Raw genomic sequence first — 21,366 nt, forward strand, 5'->3', positions numbered from 1 at the left:
GTTACAGGGAAGTGTGAACAAATTGGGGCCTTGAATGCCAGGGTCCACCCCAGCCTGGAGTTGAAACATACAGAGAAGCAATGGATGATGTATCGGAGTTGGCTGGCCAGTAGTGTTATCTATAGTAATTACTCTCATTATGATCTTTGCCAAGTACAATAAAGGCACGTTAATAATTTTTTATCACCTATTAGGATGACACTTAAAAGAAATAAATAGAATTACTAAAATTAGGATATTAACATAGCTCTGCACTGCCAGGAAGAATAGAAACTTTTCCACACATTCTAGTTGAGTGGTTTAAATTATGCAAAGCTTTCTCTTTAAAAACTGGTTTTAGAACAAGTTCTTTTTTTCATGAATTTGCAAGGAGTCTACTCTTGCTAATCAGATTCAAATTCTTTAACCTCAGATTTTTATTAAGAAATACTAGCTTATGAAACAAATACAAATAAAGAAAACAATGACCCTGTTAAATGATATCTCCATTTGCTTCATAATTTTGTCTACAAATATAACTTTACTAAGGGCTGGCTATATCATTGCCAAAACTGTGGGACATACCTCATCTCTGTTCAAGTTCAACTGGTCACAGGAGTCTCTGATCATTTAGGAAGATTTTAAGATGCCAAATCCAAGAACAAGCGTATCATACATCTATGTTTCTGTCTTCCCCAACTTGCCACATCAGTCTCCTCATTCTTGCCAGACCAGGACTGTGTGACCTCTCAGAATGGGGCTGTTAGATGGTCCAAAAAGTTTTGCAAGTGAAGAATAAGGGAGTGACTTCTCTGGTGGTCCAGTGGTTAAAAGACTATGCCTTCCAGTGCAAGGGATGCAGGTTCGACCCCTGGTTCGGGAGCCGAGATCCCACGTGCCTCATGGCCCCCCAAAAGCCAAAACATAGAAAATGGAAACAGTGTTGTACAACTTCAATAGAAGACTTAAAAATGATCCACACACAAAAAAATCTTTAAAAACAAAAAAAAAGAATAGGGGAAACCAATGATTTTGGTGATCATTAAGATATCTCCATTCTTCAAAATTGTTTTAAAACTGAAGGAAAATAGAAGATTTAGCTGTGTGCAAACAACCAGATGATGTTTCAGGTTCTTATGTAGGCTTTTGGCAATGCTATCTTCTTGGTCCATGACTGAAATTATGAGCAAGGATGGAGAATTGACCTCATAGGGACAGCCATTTGCAGTGGGCACTTCAATGCATGGACTGGTCCTGATTATTCAGCAGTTGATTTAATCCCCACCCCCATGATTGTTCTTCAGGATCTGTGTCCACCCAGACTCAGAATGGGGACTATTGAGTTCAGTAGCCTTAGACTGCAGCCTCTCTGGTGACCCATTTAAAGACATTTTTGTCCCTGTCCTGAGTGGACACACACACACACACATCTTACCCTCTGTTTTGGATCAGAAATTCATGGAATTGACAAACCCGGGTCTCCTGCATTGCAGGCGGACTCTTTACTGTCTAAGCCACCTAGCCCTATGAATGGAGTTGACAGTTTCATGTAAACAGAAGTCTATAAGCTGATGCAAGAATAAAGCAGAGTTGGGCTCCCCCCTCCACCCCGGAAATGTGCTCATTCATACCTTTCCTTAGAGGGAAAGGAATAGCCAGAAAATTGTTTCAAGATCAAATGAGGTAAGAGACATGCAAAGGCCTCAGAAAAACCATTAAATGTTTTGTGCATGTAAAACAAGTTGCCGGGAGCTTTTCTTTCTGGACCTCAGTGAAAAATCCCTTTGTCCCAAAAAGCCAATGGGAAGAGTTCAGTTCAGTTCAGTCACTCAGTCAGGTCTGACTCTTTGCGACCCCATGAACTGCACCACACCAGGCCTCCCTGTCCATCAGCTACTCCTGGAGTTTACTCAGACTCATGTCCATTGAGTTAGTGATGCCATCCAACCATCTCATCCTGCCATCCCCTTCTCCTCCAGCCTTCAATTTTGCCCAGCATCAGGGTCTTGGGGAGAGTAGGTGCCATTAACTGTGAAGTTCTGAAAACAATCCTAGAGCATGTGTGTGTTTGCACACCTGGCACTCAGTGATCACATAGTTAATGCCTCATTCATATTTCCCAAACTACATTTGTTGTATTACTTTTATGGTGAAAGAGGTTGTGGTAAAAAAACAAAACAAAACAAAACAAAACAAAACCCAGGGAAGTGCTGAATTAAACAAAACAAGATGAATCTCTTTCTGACAGGACTGATGGGACCCTTTGAAGTGCTAACATGCTATCAGAATGCCCAAAGAGGGAGTATTGTAAACGGTTTCTCCCAGACTCATGCTTGTCTGCATGTCCTTGGCAGAGAGCATCTCCTGTGGCCCTGGGTGTGCTCTGTGCACTCGTGCCGACTCTGCCTCCTCCCATGGTTGTGAGTGGGCACTTTCATTGTGCATGGTTTTTAGGGTGCTGAAGTGCATGGAAATGTGCATGACTGAGAATCCCAAATTCTCAGAGGAAAAGAGGGAAATGGGAGGAAGAGGCTTACTTACGGGTCAGGGGCTGCATTTTATTCCAGTCAGTTTTCCATTGTAGGGGCCACATGCCAGTAGGTTCTGAGTCTGTGCAATTGACAAGAGAAGAACAAGGGGTTTGGGGAGCCTCTGGATAGCTGCCCCCTGACTGTCTCCCCCAGAGGGGAAGGCAGTGGGTCTTTAGCTCATCCCACCCACAGGCTTGGTGTGATCTGGGGTGTGTGAGCCTCAGCAGGGGCAGGAGTCCATTTCCCCATAGGTTCCAGAGGACCAGAGAATGGCCCCAAGGGAAGGCAAAAAGGCCCTGTGGCTTGCCCTGTGTAAGGCCTGCCTCCTCTGGGACACTGTAGAAGACAGAATGGGAAGGGGCTCTGGCTTCCAGGGCTGACTCACCACTTCCCAACTCTGCCCTGGACAAAACACCCCGCCTCCTGAAATTCACATTCCTCACTTGCTAACAAGAGTGGCAGTCACCATGCCAGTTGGCTGTAATAAGGATGTAGTAACAGTTTGAAGGGCTTCCCGGTGGGCGCTAGTGGTAAAGAACCTGCTTGCCAATGCAGGAGACGTAAGAGACGGGGGTTTGATCCCCGGGTCAGGAAGATCCCCTGGAGAAAGGAAAGGGCATCGCACTCCAGTATTCTTGTCTGGAGAATCCCATGGACAGAAGAGCCTGGAGGGCTGCAGTCCATAGGGTTTTAGAGTTGGACACGACTGAAGTGACTTAGCACTGAGCACAACAGTTTGAAAGCATGCAGCACAGTCCTTGGCACATAGTAGGTGCTCATGGTGGGTTTTTGGAGAACGTGGGTGGTATCCTCATATCTCTGTATGCCTGTAAACCTGGCACAGATCCCAGCACAGAGCAGGGATTTCTAAATGAATGGATAGCTCAAATTGATAGATTCAAATGTAAGTGGTTACCAGTTAGCACAAAGAATGTGTGTGCATGTGTGTGTGTGAGAGAGAGAATTCAGTGGTGGAGAGTGGCTTAATCTTTAGGAGTCAAGGTATATTCTGTAAAGAAACCAGCCAAAGAGAACCATGTTTTATGCATGTCCCTCAAGATGCCATGTGAATCAAGCACTCTGCAACACTCTCCAAATTGCCATGTTTTAAAGAGGGCACAGTGAGCAAACGCCATCACTGCCTTGTCCGTAGTCCCTGGGGGTTAGTGAAAAGGAGATGGAAATGGAGGGCTGCACTCGTTGAACTTCTCTGCAGAGCTAAGCACTGGTAAACGCACTTTACAACAGCTAGCTGCTTAACCCTGTAGTGTTAAGCTATAGGGTTATATATACTGCAGGGTTTGTTTTTTCCCCTTTTCCTGTGTTATGTCTTCTTGGTGGATAAAACCGGAAAGAAAGGCTACAGACATAAACTGTGCAAATAAAATAACCTTGAGAGGAGGCTGCTCCAGTTGAAACTTACCGTCTCCCTGTTGCTATGGTTACCTCCAGCAGGTCGCCCAGTGAGAATGGCTCTGTCATCAGCAACGAATCAGGGAAGCCCAGCTCGGGGAGGCGCTCACCCCAGAATGTAATGGCACAGCAGAAAGTGACAAAGGAGGAGGCTCGGAAGAGAAATGGTGAGAAGCCTTCCCTGCCAAGCACCACCCCCGAGCCAGCCCACACACACTCGCGCAAGCGCGTGCTCACACTTGCACACCAGTGTGCTTTAAATCAGCCCCCACGCTCCTCCTTCCTGTGTCCTACAAAGGTCCTACCTACCTTCCTGAGGTATCACACTATACCCTTCCCTGAATTATTCTGTTTCACTACCTCTGCCCTCTGTTCTTACGGGACTGCGCAGAAAAAACCTCATTTACAGGTTGAACTGAGGTTTGCTTAGAGATTTTTCTTATTTGGGGGTGAATTGCCTTGATTTCTAGCACCAGGTCCACTAGGGTAGCAGGTTTCCGAACCGATGCTTGTCTTGGAGGTTGCCCTTCATTTTCATGCCCTGAGTCCCTTGATAAATTTCAGGGGTTCAGTCTGTGCCTCTGAATCCAGATAGTACAAGTCTAGCTCCCCCAGGAAAAACAAGACAGTAATAAATCTGTTGCTATAAAAATCAGCCCGTGCTCCTGTCTTTATTCTTCAGGGCAGCTTAACCATTTAGTTTCTCTCTAGGACAGGTCTTTTCCCTCCCCGTAAGGACTGGTCCTGGGGGTTGTTTACAAGTGGTCACAGCCGCCTTGCTGCGCTGTCTCACCGTCTATAGATGGCCTCTGTCAGGCATCATTGTGCAGCCTCCCGCCCTCCTCCTCATCTTACTTTTGACCTGAGCCTCATTTTTACTCAATCCTTCCGTGTATGATGTCTCTGCCACTCAGATCAGGGAAAATTCCTTTTGGATCTCCAAGGGTTATAGATGGAGTCCTATAGCAATGCCAGGTGAAAAGGCAAACAGTCTGGCACTCTGGTTGGCTGTGCTTTTTTTTAAAAAGGAATTTGATGAAGTGTGGTTCAAGGACTCTGTCTTGAAGAGAGCACCAGAATATTCTTTTGTTTTCAAATATCACTTATTTCTTTTTTTGACCAAAAAAGAGTGACACAATGGATTTGTCTTCTGTAGGGAAAACGTGGTCCCTATTTCTGGCCATTATGTAAAGCATTTGTTTAAACTGGCATACCGATTTGATTCTTAAATTTTTTTCTTTTCCTAAACCCCTCTATGTTCTGTAACATAGAGATCGTTCATTCCATGCCAGAATCAGGGTGTGACGTATGGGGTTTTCCTGGAATAACCACCCCACCTGGGACCACTTGGTGTTCTGCCAAGCCAACACACAGGGGACCGCAGGAACTCCGGCTTGTAAAGGGAGATGTGAACTTCGCAACTTTCTCCTCTTTCCTCCTGAGTGAGATCATCAGAGAGGTGGGCAGAGGGAGTGCAGCAACCCAGAGACAGTGAGCCATGAAGCCATAGGGGCAGGCTATTTTAACCAAATGTGGTGACCACCATGACCTCTAATCAAGAGGCCCTCCTCCTCCTCCTACTCCTGGCACACTCCTCCCCCACCTTCCTTTATATTCTTCCTGGAAATGTGTAAAGTCTGTGTGGGCTCTGGGAGTTGGTGATGGACAGGGAGGCCTGGCATGCTGCGGTCCATGGGGTCACAGAGTTGCACGTGACTGAGCGACTGAACTGAACTGAACTGAAATCAGAGTCCATCCTCCCCCAGCTGCCCCATCACCCACCCCAGTCTTCAAAGGGTCTTAAATAACTCAGTGTGTCTCTCTCAGATCTATTGACTATGCATATGACAACACACACGTATATTTGCTTTTTTGTTGTATTGCTTTGTTTTATTTTGTACAATGAGACCAATGTACATACTGCTCTATGCCCTTTTACTTGCTTAAAAATTTGCAACATACAGACTCTTCTATCAGTAAGTACTCTCTTACAAGAGGTTGCCTTTCCCCCTTCCCTGCATTTAATCTGTACAAGAGGAAGGGGCAGTCATACTCCATGACTCCCCACTGGCCCGGTCAGTGGGACACTGAGTTCTCTAAATGTTCCTGCTGACCTTCCTGTTGTTTTCCCCACCCTTCCTGCCTGCCTCCTTATTTCCTTTAGGTCACTTTGATTATTTAAATATCAGGTTCAGAAATAGCCACAGCTAGTGCATGAATAAAATGCAATTACTGTACCAGGTTGAGGTTTTAATGTGTTTGTTTTATTAAAAAGCCATCCTTTATCCAAATTTACAGTGCTTCGTTGCATTTTATTTTTTGCCAAAGGTAAACACAGTGAATTTTCAGACTTGGTCACTTCTCTTTGACCACAGGTTCCTGTTCAGTGAGGCTTCACTTTGAAAGTTTCAAATAGAAATGAAAGGACCAACTCGTTTAATGTAAAATTCAACAGATGCTGAAGCACATTAGAATTCTAGGCTGGACCTTTAGTGGAACCTACAAGTGTCTTTTTTTAACACAGGTTCCACTTTATCACAATACAATATTATAGTTCATCAAAAACATCAATAACATATTTTATTGGATTAGAAGATAAACAGGGAAGGAAGGGAAAGCAAAAAATAACATTGACTGGAATTGTGGAAAACGTATAAGGTGTATTTCCATCACATTGTCAGCTTGCAAAAAGTACTGCTTGTGTGAATATAACCTCTGAGAATAGATTATTCTTTTGGTATGGAATAATCAGATGTTGTTTTATGGCTCAGTGTCCATCCTAGAAGTTAGGGCTACTGATTTTAATTAATAAATGTTGATTTAACAGGCTGTTATTCTAAAATTGTTCTTGGTTTTCACCAGGTTGGTTGCCTCAGTAGCTTCTAACTCTCTACTTTTTTGTGAAAATCAAAACTTTAAAAGGAAAAGCCTGTCTCACATGCAATGTGGCTGAAGGCAGGGGTGGGGTGGGGATAGGGAAACTTGTAGTTCAGTGGCTTCGTTAGTTAACATAGCTGCTGTCATTGTGTTGTTCAGTCACTCAGTCATGTCTGACTCTTTGTGACCACATGGACTGCAGCATGCCAGCCTTCCCTGCCGTTCACCATTTCCTGAAGCTCGCTCAAATTCACGTCCATTGAGTCAGTGGTGCCATCCAACCATCTCGTCCTCTGCGGTCCCCTTCTCCTCCTGCCTTCAATCTTTCCCAGCATCGGGGTCTTTTCTAATGAGTCAGTTCTTCGCATCAGGTGGCCAGAGTACTGGAGCCTCAGCTTCAGCATCAGTCCTTCTAATAAATATTCAGGATTGATTTCCTTTAGGATTGATGGTTTGATCTCCTTGCAGCCCAAGGGACTCTCAGGAGTCTTCTCCAACATCACAGCTCAAAAGCATCAATTCTTCAGCATTTAGCCTTCTTTATGGTCCAGCTCTCACATCCATACATGACTACTGGAAAAACCATAGCTTTGACTTTACAGATCTTTGTTGGCAAAGTAATGTCTCTGCTTTTTAATTTACTATCTAGGTTTGTTATAGCTTTTCTTCCGAGGAGCAAATATCTTAATTTCATGGCTGCAGTCACCATCTGCAGTGATTTTGGAGCCCAAGAAAATAAAGTCTTTCACTGTTTCCATTGTTTCCCCACCTATTTGCCATGAAGTGGTGGGACTGGATGCCATGATCTTCGTTTTCTGAATGTTGAGTTTTAAGCCAGCTTTTCACTCTCCTCTTTCACTTTCATCAAGAGGCTTTTTAGTTCCTCTTCACTTTCTGCCATAAGGGTGGTGTCATCTGCATATCTGAGGTTATTGATATTTCTCCCAGCAATCTTGATTCCAGCTTGTGCTTCATCCAGCCTGGCATTTCACATGATGTACTCTGCATAGAAGTTAAATAAGCAGGGTAACAATATACAGCCTTGATGTACTCCTTTCCCAATTTGGAACCAGTCCATTGTTCCATGTCTGGTTCTAACTGTTGCTTCTTGACCTACATACAGATTTCTCAGGAGGCAGGTCAGATGGTTTGATATTCCCATCTCTTTCAGAATTTTTCAGTTTTTGTGATCCACACAGTCAAAGGCTTTAGCATAGTCAATGAAGCAGAAGTAGATGTTTTTCTGGAACTCTCTTCCTTTTTTGATGATGCAACAGATGTTGGCAGTTTGATCTCTGGTTCCTCTGCCTTTTCTAAATTCAGCTTGAACATCTGGAAGTTCTCGCTTCACATACTGTTGAAGCTTGGCTTGGAGAATTTTGAGCATTACTTTGCTAGCATGTGAGTGCAATTGTGTGATAGTTTGAACATTCTTTGGCATTGCCCTTCTTTGGGCTTGGCATGAAAACTGACCTTTTCCAGTCCTGTGGCCACTGCTGTTTTCCAAATTTGCTGGTATATTGAGTGCAGCACTTTCACAGCATCATCTTTTAAGATTTGAAATGGCTCAGCTGAAATTCCTTCACCTCCATTAGCTATGTTCATAGTGATGCTTCCTAAGGCCCACTTAACTTCTCACTCCAAGTTGTCTGGCTCTAGGTGAGTGGTCACACAATCATGGTTATCTGGGTCATGAAGATCTTTTTTTGTATTCTTCTGTGTATTCTTGCCACCTCTTCTTAATATCTTCTGCTTCTGTTTGGTCCATACCTACCATAGCTATAGGCAATTTTAGAGTCTATTTCAAGATGATGTTTAAATATAAATGGGAAAGATAGATGTGAGAGCTAGGATTTTGAAAGCAAAACAGTTTGGCCTTTTCTCAACTAAATATAGATGCTTAAACTTCCCAGGTGGCTCAGTAGTAAAGAATCTGCCTGCCAGTAAAGGAGATGTAGGAGACACAGGTTCAGTCCTTCCCACAGGAAGATCCCCTGGAGAAGGAGATGGCAACCTACTCCAGTATTCTTGCCTGGAAAATCCCAGAGACAGAGGAGCCTGGCAGACTACAGTCCGTGAGGTCACAAAGAGATAGACATGACTGAGAAACTGAGACACATGCATGCAAACTTTTCAAAGAAAATGAATGTCACCTTAAGAAGAATGTTTTCCATGAAAGAGTTAAAAATGAGTTCAAGGTGAGAACATAATGTATGTATTTATACCTTCAGTTATCTGGAAGAAAGAACCTCCATAAACCCATAAGGGTGTACCTTCCTTTAAGATACCGTGATTTCACAGCCAGGGTTCAGAATTTAATCAGACCTTGCCTCCTAGCTATCATGGGACAGGAGGGAGACAAGAATCAGAGAGCTTGGAGGATGAAGCACTACTTTCTTGGCAGGGGCCCTTGAGGATTTGTTAGAGATATTCACTCAAAAACAGTTTCAGTTTTTATTTTCTTTGCCTTCTCAATGAGACAGAGACTCACTTATTATTTGATAAGCAACCCAAAGGGCAGTGATTCTAGTTGTAGATTATTTGTCTTTGAGCTTTACTAAAGATTCCCCCCACAAAAGAACACGTTTTGTTTAAGGGCATTTTCTGCCTCTGATGGGAAGGTTCTCCTCCTGCCAGTTGAAACAGGAGAAAGTGAAATCTCTTTTCAGCCTTATTTACTGAAGTTCAAACCAGCAATGCAAACAAAACACAAATAGATACGGGGTGGATGCTTGGTGGCAATTACTGATGACATGATGATGTTCTAGGACTTTCTCAGCCTCACCATGGCCCTTTTCTTAGCATTGCCCCATGCTTTTTTCTTAGGGGACAAATTATGCTTTAAAAATTCTCATGAACCTGCTGTATTCACATAACACTTTAATGTATTAGTACTCAATGCAGTGCCTTTTAATGTATTTTTCCACACAGTCTTTTTTGGAGGGCCGGGGGTGGGGGAGGTATAGCTATTTTGCTCTTAAAGAAACCTAGAGGAATTATTGTGTGAATCTAAATATGACTTTAAGTGATGATGGAAAAGAGCTGCAGTTTGTAGTTTCCAGGGTATCCTTTTCCTGTCCTATTATAGTTATGCTCCCCCTTTTACCTGACCATGGTGTGGGAAGTAAGAGTATCACAATTTGGAAGCAATAAAAATGTGAAGTACCATCTTTTCAACCTCTGAATGGTTTCATGATAGCAAGACTTTAACTTCTACATGTTTACTGGTGTTGCAGGTACTAACAGCATCTCCTTTGCCAAGTCAGGAAATTTTAGTCCTTCCTTCACTCATTTAGCAAATCCCTATTGAAAGCCAACTGTGTGTAAGCCATTGTTAAAGGCAAAGGCCTCAGACTTTAAAAAGATGGACATGAACGGAGCTTATGTTCTAGTGGCAGGGGATGGGAGCAGATTAAATCAATACAGCAATAGTGATAAAGGTGATGCAGAAATAATAGAGGGATGAGGTGAGTTATTTTAGATTGGTGGATAAAGAAAGTCTTTTTTAAGCAGAAACTTGAAAAATAAGAAGGAACTAGGCAGGTAAAGAATCATGGAAAGAGCAGTCTGAGCAGAAGGAATAGTAAATGCAGAATCCTGGAGGTGGAAACAAGCCTGCTGTGTTCAAAAGGCCATTGTGGCTGGAGCAGACTGACTCAGGGGAGAGTTGGGAAATGGGCTCAGCACGGTGGCCAGGGCCACATGGTACAGAACTTTGTAGGTCACAGTAAAGACTCTTGGTTTTATTCTGAGAGAGATGAAGCCTTCAGAGCGTTCTGATCAAAGGAGTGCTGTGATCTGGTTATCTCCTGAAAACATAATCCATCCTAGCTGCTAGTGGAATGTGTATTTTAGAAGTAGGAGGAGCCGAGTGGAAGCTCAGAGGAGGGGGGTTGTTTAGGAAATGTATTAGTTACTTATAGCTGTGTAACAAATTACCCCAACACCTAGCCACCAAAAATGACTATCTAAATTTAGTATCTCACATAATGTCTGTGAGGGTGATTTGAGCCCACTCTCAAAGCAGTATTCAAGCAGAGACCTACCCTCTCATACAAAGATAAAATATAGGTAATGAAGCCTTTTATTTTTTGTTTCACAAGCAAGACCAAATCTGTTAAATGATGTGGTCATGAGATAGCGTGTTTGGGTTATTATCACTCAAGTTATGTATTTTCAGAGGAGTAGAATGTAGTCGTGTTTCTGACACCCAAAATTATGCTGCATGATTTTAAAGTGCTACCAGATACTCATTAAGCAGAAATTCCAGTTAACCAGGAATTTCTATATGTAGATTGAACAATGACTAATAATACATTCTGTCAGGAGGAGCAAGCATTATCATTACTAATCAGGATGAGATTAAAAGTATTGCTGTAACAAGCCCTGAGTTAGCATACTAACAAAAAGTAAAGACTTTTTGATCAACCTGCTGCCTTACTATGGGAAAGTATGTTGATTTAGTTTGAGGTTCTTAAAAGTATGTTGATTTAGTTTGAGGTTTTTGACATCACTTAGGTGGCTTAGCAGAGAAGGCAATGGCACCCCACTCCAGTACTCTTGCCTGGAAAATCCCATGGACAGAGGAGCCTGGTGGGCTACAGTCCATGGGGTCGCTAGAGTCAGACACGACTGAGTGACTTCACTTTCACTTTTCACCTTCATGCACTGGAGATGGAAATGGCAACCCACTCCAGTGTTCTTGCCTGGAGAATCCCAGGGACAGGGAAGCCTGGTGGGCTGCCATCTATGGGGTCTCACAGAGTCAGAAACGACTGAAGCGACTTAGCAGCAGCAGCAGATGGCTTAGAGGGTAAAGCATCTGCCTGTGATGCAGGAGACCCAGGTTCGATCCCTGGGTCAGGAAGATCCCCTGGAGAAGGAAATGGCAACCCACTTCAGTATTCTTGCCTGGAAAATCCCATGGATGGAGGAGCCTGGCAGGCTACAGTCCATGGGGCAGCAAAGAGTCGGACATGACTGAGTGACTTCACTTCACTTCACTTCACTTCATGTCTGTGGGTCAGGAATTCAGAAATGGCTTAATTGGGTGATTCTGGTTCAGAGTATCTCATGAGGTTGCAGTCAAGATGTTGGGCTGAGCTGTAACCATCAAAAGGCCTGGCCAAACCCATTTACAAGATGGCTCACTGTCATAGTTGCTGGCAGGAGTCTCAGTTTCTTGCCAAATGGACCTCTCCATAGGGCTACTTTAGTGGTCTCATAAACATGGCAGCAGACTTCCCCTAGAGTAAGAAGTAATCCAAGAGAGACCAAGGTGGAAGCAACAATGCTTTTTTAATGACCTAGACTTGGAAGCAATACATTGTCATTTCTGCAATTACCTATTTGTTACACAGGTTAGTCCTATGTGACTAGGAGGCGAGAATTACTTGGTGCCATCTTGGAGTGCATCTTGGATACACCAAGACATCTTGGTGCCATCTTGAACTTCATAGCAGTTGTCTGGGAGGGAGATAATGATGGGAAAGCAAGAACTGCCTAGCAAAACTACATTCTAAAATGTTATATGCATCTGGTAACACATCTTAATAAAGATCTTCCTCTGTCATTGGCTCATCGGTGACCTATTTACAAATAAGTCCTCAGCACCCCCAAATATTCCAGTTATAACCCATGGTTAGACTTTTGTAAAAATAGCAATTTACCTGGCTTAATTTAACAAATCTTCTGTGATTATGATAAGTGACAGAATGACACAAACTATGTGTTTCTCAATAATTTAAATGACATCCCAATCTCATGAGACAGGAGGAAAGATGAATACATTTCTATTACATTCATATTTTATATAACACCTATTTTGCTCCTAAGTTGCTTACTGGGTTGGTTGTTTGAACAGGCTTCATTTATCTCTTGCCGAGCCATGCTTAGTAAATGGTCATTCATATAGCTATTTAATGGGAACGTGCTTTAAGTAAATCAGCAAGGTACCACTGGCCCTGGAACATTCTCCATCAGCCTATCTATGGACACACAAGAGAGATGGCTGTCATTCAGCAATTGCAGCAGAACCGTCTGTCAGAGGGGAGCGTTAGTTTAACAGAGTGTAGGTGCAAATCGCTCTAGGTAATTAGGGGAGTTGTCTGTAGGTTTAAGGGCTTCCCTTGTGGCTCAGCTGGTAAATAATCCGCCTGCAATGCAGGAGACCTGGGTTCAGTCTCTGGGTTGGGAAGATCCCGTGGAGAAGGGAAAGGCTACCCACTCCAGTATTCTGGTCTAGAGAATTCCATGGACCGTATAGTCCATGGGGTTGCAGAGTCGGACACGACTGAGTGACTTTCACTGTAGCTTTAAATTCATTTCTCGGTGGTTATTTCTTAGCTCTTTTTCATTTTACACAAATGAAAGAAACTAAAACCTTAGTCACTGGAGAAACAATATTTAGGGGAAAAAAAGAAGTTTCAGCAGCAATTACTGTGGCTGGTTGACCAGGGAAGACTCAACCTTTATGCAATGCGAAAATGGGTGGCTTTGGTGGCAGAGACTAACTGAGTGCTGTTATTGTCTTGATTATCATATTTTAAGAATAGCTACCAAGTTTGGCCAAATGGCACTTTCCCCATCTCCGTCTCAAATATAGAGAACAAATTAAAGTTGTTGTTTTTTTTTTCCCCCAAATGTGTTCTGTCACAGTTTTGAAGGAATGGTTTTGCCGTTTAAATTCAAACCAGTGGCGGGGTGAAGAGTATAGATAGTAAATTTTAAGAGAAAGCCACCAGCCGCAGTGAGCCATTGGCACCGAACCAGACGCTGTTGTTCCTGAGGTCATTTTGAGTAAAATGATGTCCTTAGGCTGTGAGCCTGACATACATTCCCCCACGATGGCACAGCTCCCCTACAACAGAAAATCAATGTGTTTATGTTATGCTTTAGTGCCGGCAAGTGATGAAGAGGAAGGAGCGGTCCTTTTTGACAACTCTGGCAAGGCGGCTGTGGATCCCTTTGACACGTCTTCTGGGTCTGTGCAACTCATCGGAATAAAACCCACAGCCCTCCCTGTGGTGCACCCCACCTCGGACAGGAGCCAGGAGCCGGCTGTCCTCAACGGCGAGGTGAGCACCCCAGGACAGAGCGGGAGGGAGTGGGTGCAGCCAGGCCTCTGTGAACGTGGACCAAGGAGGAGCCCCTGAGGGCCCCGGGTGCAGGTGTATGGATGGGGTTCTGGGGGTCATTTTTACCTCTGCATGTGCAGGCCTCAGTGGAACGAATCAGTACACCGGTCACCCCAAACCAGTTTGTTGAGTGATGTTTTTGGAGCATTTTCCACCTTCATCAGAGAGTCCATGAAATGAAGTGAAATGAAAGTCACTCAGTCGTGTCCAACTCTTTGTGACCCCATGAACTATACAGTCCATGGAGTTCTCCAGGCCAGAAAGCCCATACGGGACTTTTTAAAAAACTGTCATTATGAAGAGAAACAGCCAAAATTCTGCTTCCCTAATCCCTCACTCACACAGCCTGCTTCCTTTCTTGATAACACCACTAAAGTGGTCAGGATGGGATATCTGTGGCAGTGGGGATGGAGAGAGCTGGAATTGATAGGGGACCAGAGGAGATATGGACAGGCAATGTGGCCCACTACATAGGCTTTGAAATGACTTTTATTTCTTTGAGCAAGCTTGAAGCAACCCTTTGTGTGCTTCCAGGAATAGCGTGATGTTAGTCAATTTTCCTAAGTCTTAAAAAGATTAGTACTGTACATCAGAGATTTCACCAAAGAAAAACAGATGGATGGATGGATGGATGGGTGGATAGAGACAGATAGATGATAGATAGAGGCAGTTTAGGGGAGAACAAGAGAGTAAATTGGGTAAAAATTAGCTGCCATTTCTCCATCTTCTGCAGCAGAATGGTCAGTGGGCTGAAGATGTTTATGATCCCTTAAGGCCATGCTTATGGAACCTCCTCGTGAATACCTCATACATGCATGCACACACACATAATTTCATTGTTATTCTCTGTTGTCATTCATCAGTTTGGTTATTCACTATGTTTGTTTATACCCGGCTGGCTATGGTTACCTGCACTGGGTGGGAGATTTCCTAAGCTTTAAAGGCTCTTTCCCACCACACCTTAAGGAACACACCACGACCCCATACAGCTGGGTACTGTAAACACCCTTCATCGGCTTGTCCACATCCCCCATCCAGGCCACGTGAAAAAGCCTGTTACAGACCTGATCCAGCAGCTCCTTCTGTTTTCTCAACAGAAAGACTGAACTGCCTAGAGGGATGATGAGTTGATGTTCATCAGTTTTTAAAAAGAACTTAACTGGGAATTTCCTGGAGATCCAGTGGTTAAGACTTGACACTTTCACTTATGTGGGCCTGGGTTTGATCCCTAGTTGGGAAACTAAGCTCCCACAAGCCGCACAGGGTAGCCAAAAATAAAAATAAATAAATAAATAATTAAAAATAAAAAGAACTTAACTGGTTGTGGACTCATAGAGCACTTGTATCCCAACCTTATCTTTTTTTTTTTTAGACAAAGAAATGGAAGTCAGAGGGTTCAGGTGGCTTACTCAGAGTCACACTGCAGGTTAATGTGACAGCATGATGGTCAGGTGCCCTGGCTCCCTGTCCAGCACTCCTTCCCTCTCTGTGGCTTACTGTGGCCCATTAATAAAAAAGAGCACTTTGCTTGAAAGAGTATGGACTCTCCAGCCACACTGCAAGAATGTGAGTCCTGGCTTTTCTACTTAATATCTGCGTGACCTTCAGTTCAGTTCAGTCTCTCAGTCGTGTCCGACTCTTTGCAACACCATGAACCACAGCACACCAGGCCTCCCTGTCCATCACCAACAGCTTAAATTCTCTGTGCCTCAGTATTTCTATCTGTACAATGGGACTGTTGTGAGGATCAAATGAGTTAATATGCATAAAGCATATAGAATATTGTCTAACATACAACAAATATATTATTATTATATCATCATCATTAGCTTTCAGGTGGTGCTAGTGGTAAAGAACCCACCTGCCAACGCAGAAGATATAGGAGACACAGGTTTGATCCCTGGGTCAGGAAGATCCCTTGGAGTAGGAAATGGAAACCCACTCCAGTATTCTTACCTGGAGAATCCTATGGACAGAGGAGCCTAGAGGGCTACAGTCCATAGGGTCGCAGAATCATGCACAACTGAGTGACTGAGCATCAGTTCAGTTCAGTTCAGTTGCTCAGTCGTGTCTGACTCTTTGCGACCCCATGAATTGCAGCACGCCAGGCCTCCCTGTCCATCACCATCTCCCAGAGTTCACTCAAACTCACGTCCATCGAGTCAGTGATGCCATCCAGCCATCTCATCCTCTGTCGTCTCCTTTTCCTCTTGCCCCCAACCTCTCCCAGCATCAGAGTCTTTTCCAATGAGTCAACTCTTTGCATGAGGTGGCCAAAGTACTGGAGTTTCAGCTTTAGCATCATTCCTTCCAAAGAATACCCAGGGCTGACCTCCTTTAGAATGGACTGGTTGGATCTCCTTGCAGTCCAAGGGACTCTCAAGAGTCTTCTCCAACACCACAGTTCAAAAGCATCAATTCTTTGGTGCTCAGCTTTCTTCACAGTCCAACTCTCACATCCATACATGACCACTGGAAAAACCATAGCCTTGACTAGATGGACTTTTGTTGCCAAAGTAATGTCTCTGCTTTTGAATATGCTATCTAGGTTGGTCATAACTTTTCTTCCAAGGAGTAAGTGTCTTTTAGTTTCATGAGTGCAGTCACCATCTGCAGTGATTTTGGAGCCCCCAAAAATAAAGTCTGACACTGTTTCGACTGTTTCCCCATCTATTTCCCATGAAGTGATGGGACCAGATGCCATGATCTTCATTTTCTGAATGTTGAGCTTTAAGCCAACTTTTTCACTCTCCTCTTTCACTCTCATCAAGAGGCTTTTTAGTTCCTCTTCACTTTCTGCCATAAGGGTGGTGTCATCTGCATATCTGAGGTTATTGCTATTTCTCCCAGCAATCTTGACTCCAGCTTGTGCTTCTTCCAGCCCAGCGTTTCTCATGATGTACTCTGCATAGAAGTTAAATAAGCAGGGTGACAATATACAGGCTTGATGTACTCCTTTTCCTATTTGGAACCAGTCTGTTGTTCCATGTCCAGTTCTAACTGTTGCTTCCTGACCTGCATATAGGTTTCTCAAGAGGCAGGTCAGGTGGTCTGGTATTCCCATCTCTTTCAGAATTTTCCACGGTTTATTGTGATCCACACAGTCAAAGGCTTTGGCATAGTCAATAAAGCAGAAATAGATGTGCTTTATATAGTGACTGAGCATACTTCATTATTAGTCAGCTAACCATCCAGGATTCATTGATCAAGTACTTAATGCCCTTAGGCCCTACAATTTGGGAACCTATATATCTTCTCAAAGCCAATCACAGCCACTGAATCTTTCCCTGGGCCCAGTTCTGCCACTGGATACTCAAGCCCCAGATTAGAGGCCTCTGAGGTTATCACTGATGCACTGATAACTATTCTTCATTAAGACCCTCTACCCAATATGGACCCAGGTGACGGCCGCCATGCCTGGATCTTTTCATCCCAGCTTAGCGATGGGGACAGATTCCAGATGTCGGCTAAATCTAACTTACCACTCTCTTTTTCAGCCAGACCCATCACACTGTCACGGGAGAACAGAGTAGCATTCTCCCTGTCCAGAACTGTATACATGTCACATTTTGGTAGTTGAAGGAATAGACCCTGCTGGCATCTGGATTGAAAAAGAGCCCTGAACTGTTCTCTGTGATTTGCTGCCTTGTGACATTCTAGGCAGATTATTTTATCATATTCCTCCTTCTCTTACAGGCAGCTTGTTTAAGTGAAGAAAACACAGCCTCAAAGCCATATATTTTCTTTGTGTGAATTGTAGGTAATTCTTTTAAAGATTATTTTAAAGTAAACAGAATAACAGCATACAAAATTCAGAAAATAAGAAAGACCACTTAATTTCACTACCCTAACATATCCTCTGTTTTTATGTTTTCCACCTTCTCTTCAAGCGTTTGCTCAAACTCATGTGTATTTTAAAATCTTATCACATTCAGACCGCCTTGTATCTTATATCTTAAGCATTGGCTGTAATGCTGTTGTCGTTCTGACAATCGCTGTGAATGTCTTGATTAAGTAAGTGCACCATTGTTTGGGAAACTACTCTCCCATTGTTCAAACCAGGTATTTTTTGGTTTTAGTTTTCGTGCATGACTTATAGAAACTTTTTATTTTGAGAATAACTTTAGATTTACAAAAGAGTTGCCATAATAGTACAGAGAATTCCTTTATCCAGCTAGTTGTTTACCTGCTACCCCTAATATGAACACCTTGTGTAACCATAAAAGATGATCCAGCCCAGGAACATAATATTGGTGCACTACTGTTGAATAATGTGCAGACCTCATTTGAAATTCACCGGTTTCCTTCTCATGTCCATTCTGTGTTCTGTAATCCAATCCAGGATCCCATGTGGGATTTAATTGTCTCTTGAGCCTCCTCCCAAACAAGTTTGGGGTAGTTCAAGTTTGGGAGAGTTCCTCCATCCTTTGTGACCATTTTGTTCTTCATGACTATTATTCTTTTGAAGTGTACTGGCCAGTTGCTGTGTAGAATGTCCCTCAGTTTGGATTTGTCTGGTGTTTTCTTATGATTGGATTGAGGCTTTGAATTTTTCACATATCCATGGAAATGATGTGCCCCTTAGTGGCCACAGAATCAAGAAGTACCTGATACTGATATATCTAATTACTGACGATGTTAACTTTCATCTCTGACTTTGAAATTCTCTTGGAATGTCATCTTAGGAGAGATTCCAGAAAGGGATTCCTGGCTCAGAGGATGTCATGCTAGCTTCTTCTCTTTGCTGGTTTTCTCAGTGGCAAGTGGAATGAGGCAACAATTAAACACTTGTGAGATGCTGCCAGCCTAAAGATACCATCAGGACCCAGGTTGGGGAGATCTTTGCAAGAGTTAGAAAAAATATATCCCTCAGTTTGTTTCTTCAAACCTTGTAAAAGTAAAGCATCTACATAACATGTGGCCTCATGTTGGTGAACTCCTGGCTTTGTACATCAGTTGACACATATCTTACCCCTGGATGAGTACGTTGCTAGAATCACTGAGCAGTACAAAGTGTCAGGACTGGAGTCTCTGCTTGCACACTGAACCATGTCCTGGGCATTTGAGAGTTTATCCTAGAGGATGGGATATATATAGGTGCTCAGCCTCCTGGCTTCTGAGCTAGCTGCATGGACGGGTTTTCATAAAGCACCACACTCTCACCACTACTTGACCAAACACAGCTATTTCTGTATCTAACCCTCAAAGCCCCTGGGTGTTGGTTTGTATTGTCACGGCTGCTTCTTGCAGCTGGATTGCCCCTTCCTCTTTCGTTCTTGAAACAAAAGCCAGAAAAAACAACCAGAGCAACTCCCATGGGCAAAGAAGGAACAGGGACATTCGAAGACAGCAGTGTAGACGTGGCCTGTCCGCCTTCCTTTCTTCGTCCCGCCCCTCCCCTGAACCCCTGGCCCCCAAAGTGCCGCACCCATGCTGTTCAGCCCAAAGCCCCCTCCACTGCCCCACTCCACCCAAGCCTACTCACTTTAGTGCTCTGTGCTCCCAAAGCTACTCATTTCCCCTCCCCTTGTCTCCGTCAGACTCTGTTTCCCTTAGTCTTTGATGAAAATGAACCCTGCACAACCCACATTAATGGTAATAAGATTTTTTTTTTTTCAATATACAAAAGATACAATTAAATTATTTTTACATTCTGTTCTTCATACAAAAATCTTCAAGATGAATGGAGAGAGTAGTGTGGAAACATATTCATTCCCATATGTAAAATAGATAGCCTGTTTTAGAGTTGGTCTCAGTGCCTGGCCATATTGCAAGCATGCGGTGCGTGTGAACTCCTGCAATCCTCACAACAGCTCTACGAGGGCAGTAGTATTATCTCCCTCTTATACCGAAAGAATCTGAGGCACAGAGAAGTTAAGTAATGTGCCCAGGGTCACCCAGCTAGGGAAAGACAGAGCTGAGATTTAAACCCAGGCAGTTGGTCTGGTTCCAGAACCTATACCCTTAGCCCCAGCTTTATGCCACACCATCATTAAAATGTAAATGACTGAAAGCAACAGAATTATCCTCCCAAGAGTGTTTGCATATAAACCCAGTGAACTCTGGTAAATGTTTCATGAAGGGTTGGGAATGAGTGAGAGAGAGAGACTGACTTTAAAAGGAGATTCTTCCCCTGTGTCTCTGGCAAACTTACTTAAGTTTGGCTCAAGAGGGGACCCTGCTCCTGTGCTTCCCTATGGCAGCGGGGGGACCTGGAGGACAGAGGGGAGCAAGCAGTTCCCTCTGCAGAAGATAGTACTACCAGCCTTAGTTTTTGGAGTCCTGATGTCCTAGCAGATTTTAAGTTCATTATCCAAACAGAAGAGACTTAAGAAGAAAAAGAGCTTAGTCTAAAGTATTGTCAGCAGCATGGACAGTGAGTCAGGGATTCATGGGTCCGATGGCTGGAAGCCCAGAATTCCAGGCTTTGGACCCTGCTACCGGGGGGACTTTCAGGTCCAGGAGGGACACAAATGGAGGTGAGACAGCTGTACCCCCCCCACCCCCTCTTCCTCCCTTGGCATAGGCTGCAGCAGTAAGGAATCTCCTCTGCCGTGTCCCCAGGGCCTCCAGGCGGTTCCTCCTGTCCTCCCTGGCCTTGCCACCTCTGTACTTCACATGTGCCTTCAGAAGCTCAGCAGACCCTGACCTGGGGATCTGACCTCAAGTTTCTGAGACCACTGGACCTTAAGTCTTCTCTCACCCCCTAATCCTTTCTTCAAACACACTGTTTTGTAGGAGTCCAACACAGCAGACAGGAGCGTGGGCGGCTGCTCTGTTGATTGGGAACGAGGACCAGCAGCTCAGCCCCATCTTCTTGCTGCCCCTGTACTTCCCTGACTCCTGAGGACCCTCCTGGAGCCCTCGGGCAACAGTTCTTAGCCCAGGTCCCTAGACTTGCTAAAGCAATATGAAAATAGCTGTGTATTGGCTTTTGGAGGGCAAGACTCCTAACTCTCAGATTTTCTACTGATCTTCCAAAAATCCATGGAATATAATTTGAAGACCACTGTTTAGTGCCAGAGGTTTCTCACCCAGGTTCAGGACCAGAGTCAGCTCTGGGACTTTTGCAAACTACAGATGCCCAAGCCTCACTCTTGAAGATTCTGATTCAGCAGGTCTGGGCCTCTGGATTTTTGCCAGCTCTGCATGCAGCTCCAATGCTCTGCCGATTGACCATTGCCTTGAGCATCTTCCAAATGGAAAGCCCCAACTCTGGCAAGCCCACACCAACCCCAGCCCCCAGCCACTCCCTGGGCAGAATCTACAGTCCAGGGGCTTAGACCTTGGACCCTCTGTGCTTCTTTGTCTTCTCATCCTGAGGGGCAGGGTATTTAGCAGCTGAATGTGCAGACTCTGACACAGACTGTCCGAGGTCAAACCCTGACCCCACCTCTGATTATGGGTTGTCATGAAGGTTAAGAAGACAT

At 44.0% G+C, this 21,366-nt stretch overlaps 1 protein-coding gene across 1 annotated transcript in view; it reads left to right on the top strand.

Annotated features, from left to right (window-relative positions):
* The window catches only part of KIAA1549L (KIAA1549 like), a 131,764-nt gene that overhangs the window by 54,327 nt on the left and 56,071 nt on the right, over positions 1-21,366 (top strand). Inside the window, exons 12-13 of the mRNA XM_055547332.1 lie at positions 3,963-4,090; positions 13,698-13,876. Coding sequence (XP_055403307.1) covers positions 3,963-4,090; positions 13,698-13,876 — 307 coding nt within the window. The remainder of the gene's footprint in view (positions 1-3,962; positions 4,091-13,697; positions 13,877-21,366) is intronic.

The sequence above is a fragment of the Bubalus kerabau genome, chromosome 15 (assembly GCF_029407905.1).
Source record: "Bubalus kerabau isolate K-KA32 ecotype Philippines breed swamp buffalo chromosome 15, PCC_UOA_SB_1v2, whole genome shotgun sequence".
Lineage (NCBI taxonomy): Eukaryota > Metazoa > Chordata > Mammalia > Artiodactyla > Bovidae > Bubalus > Bubalus kerabau.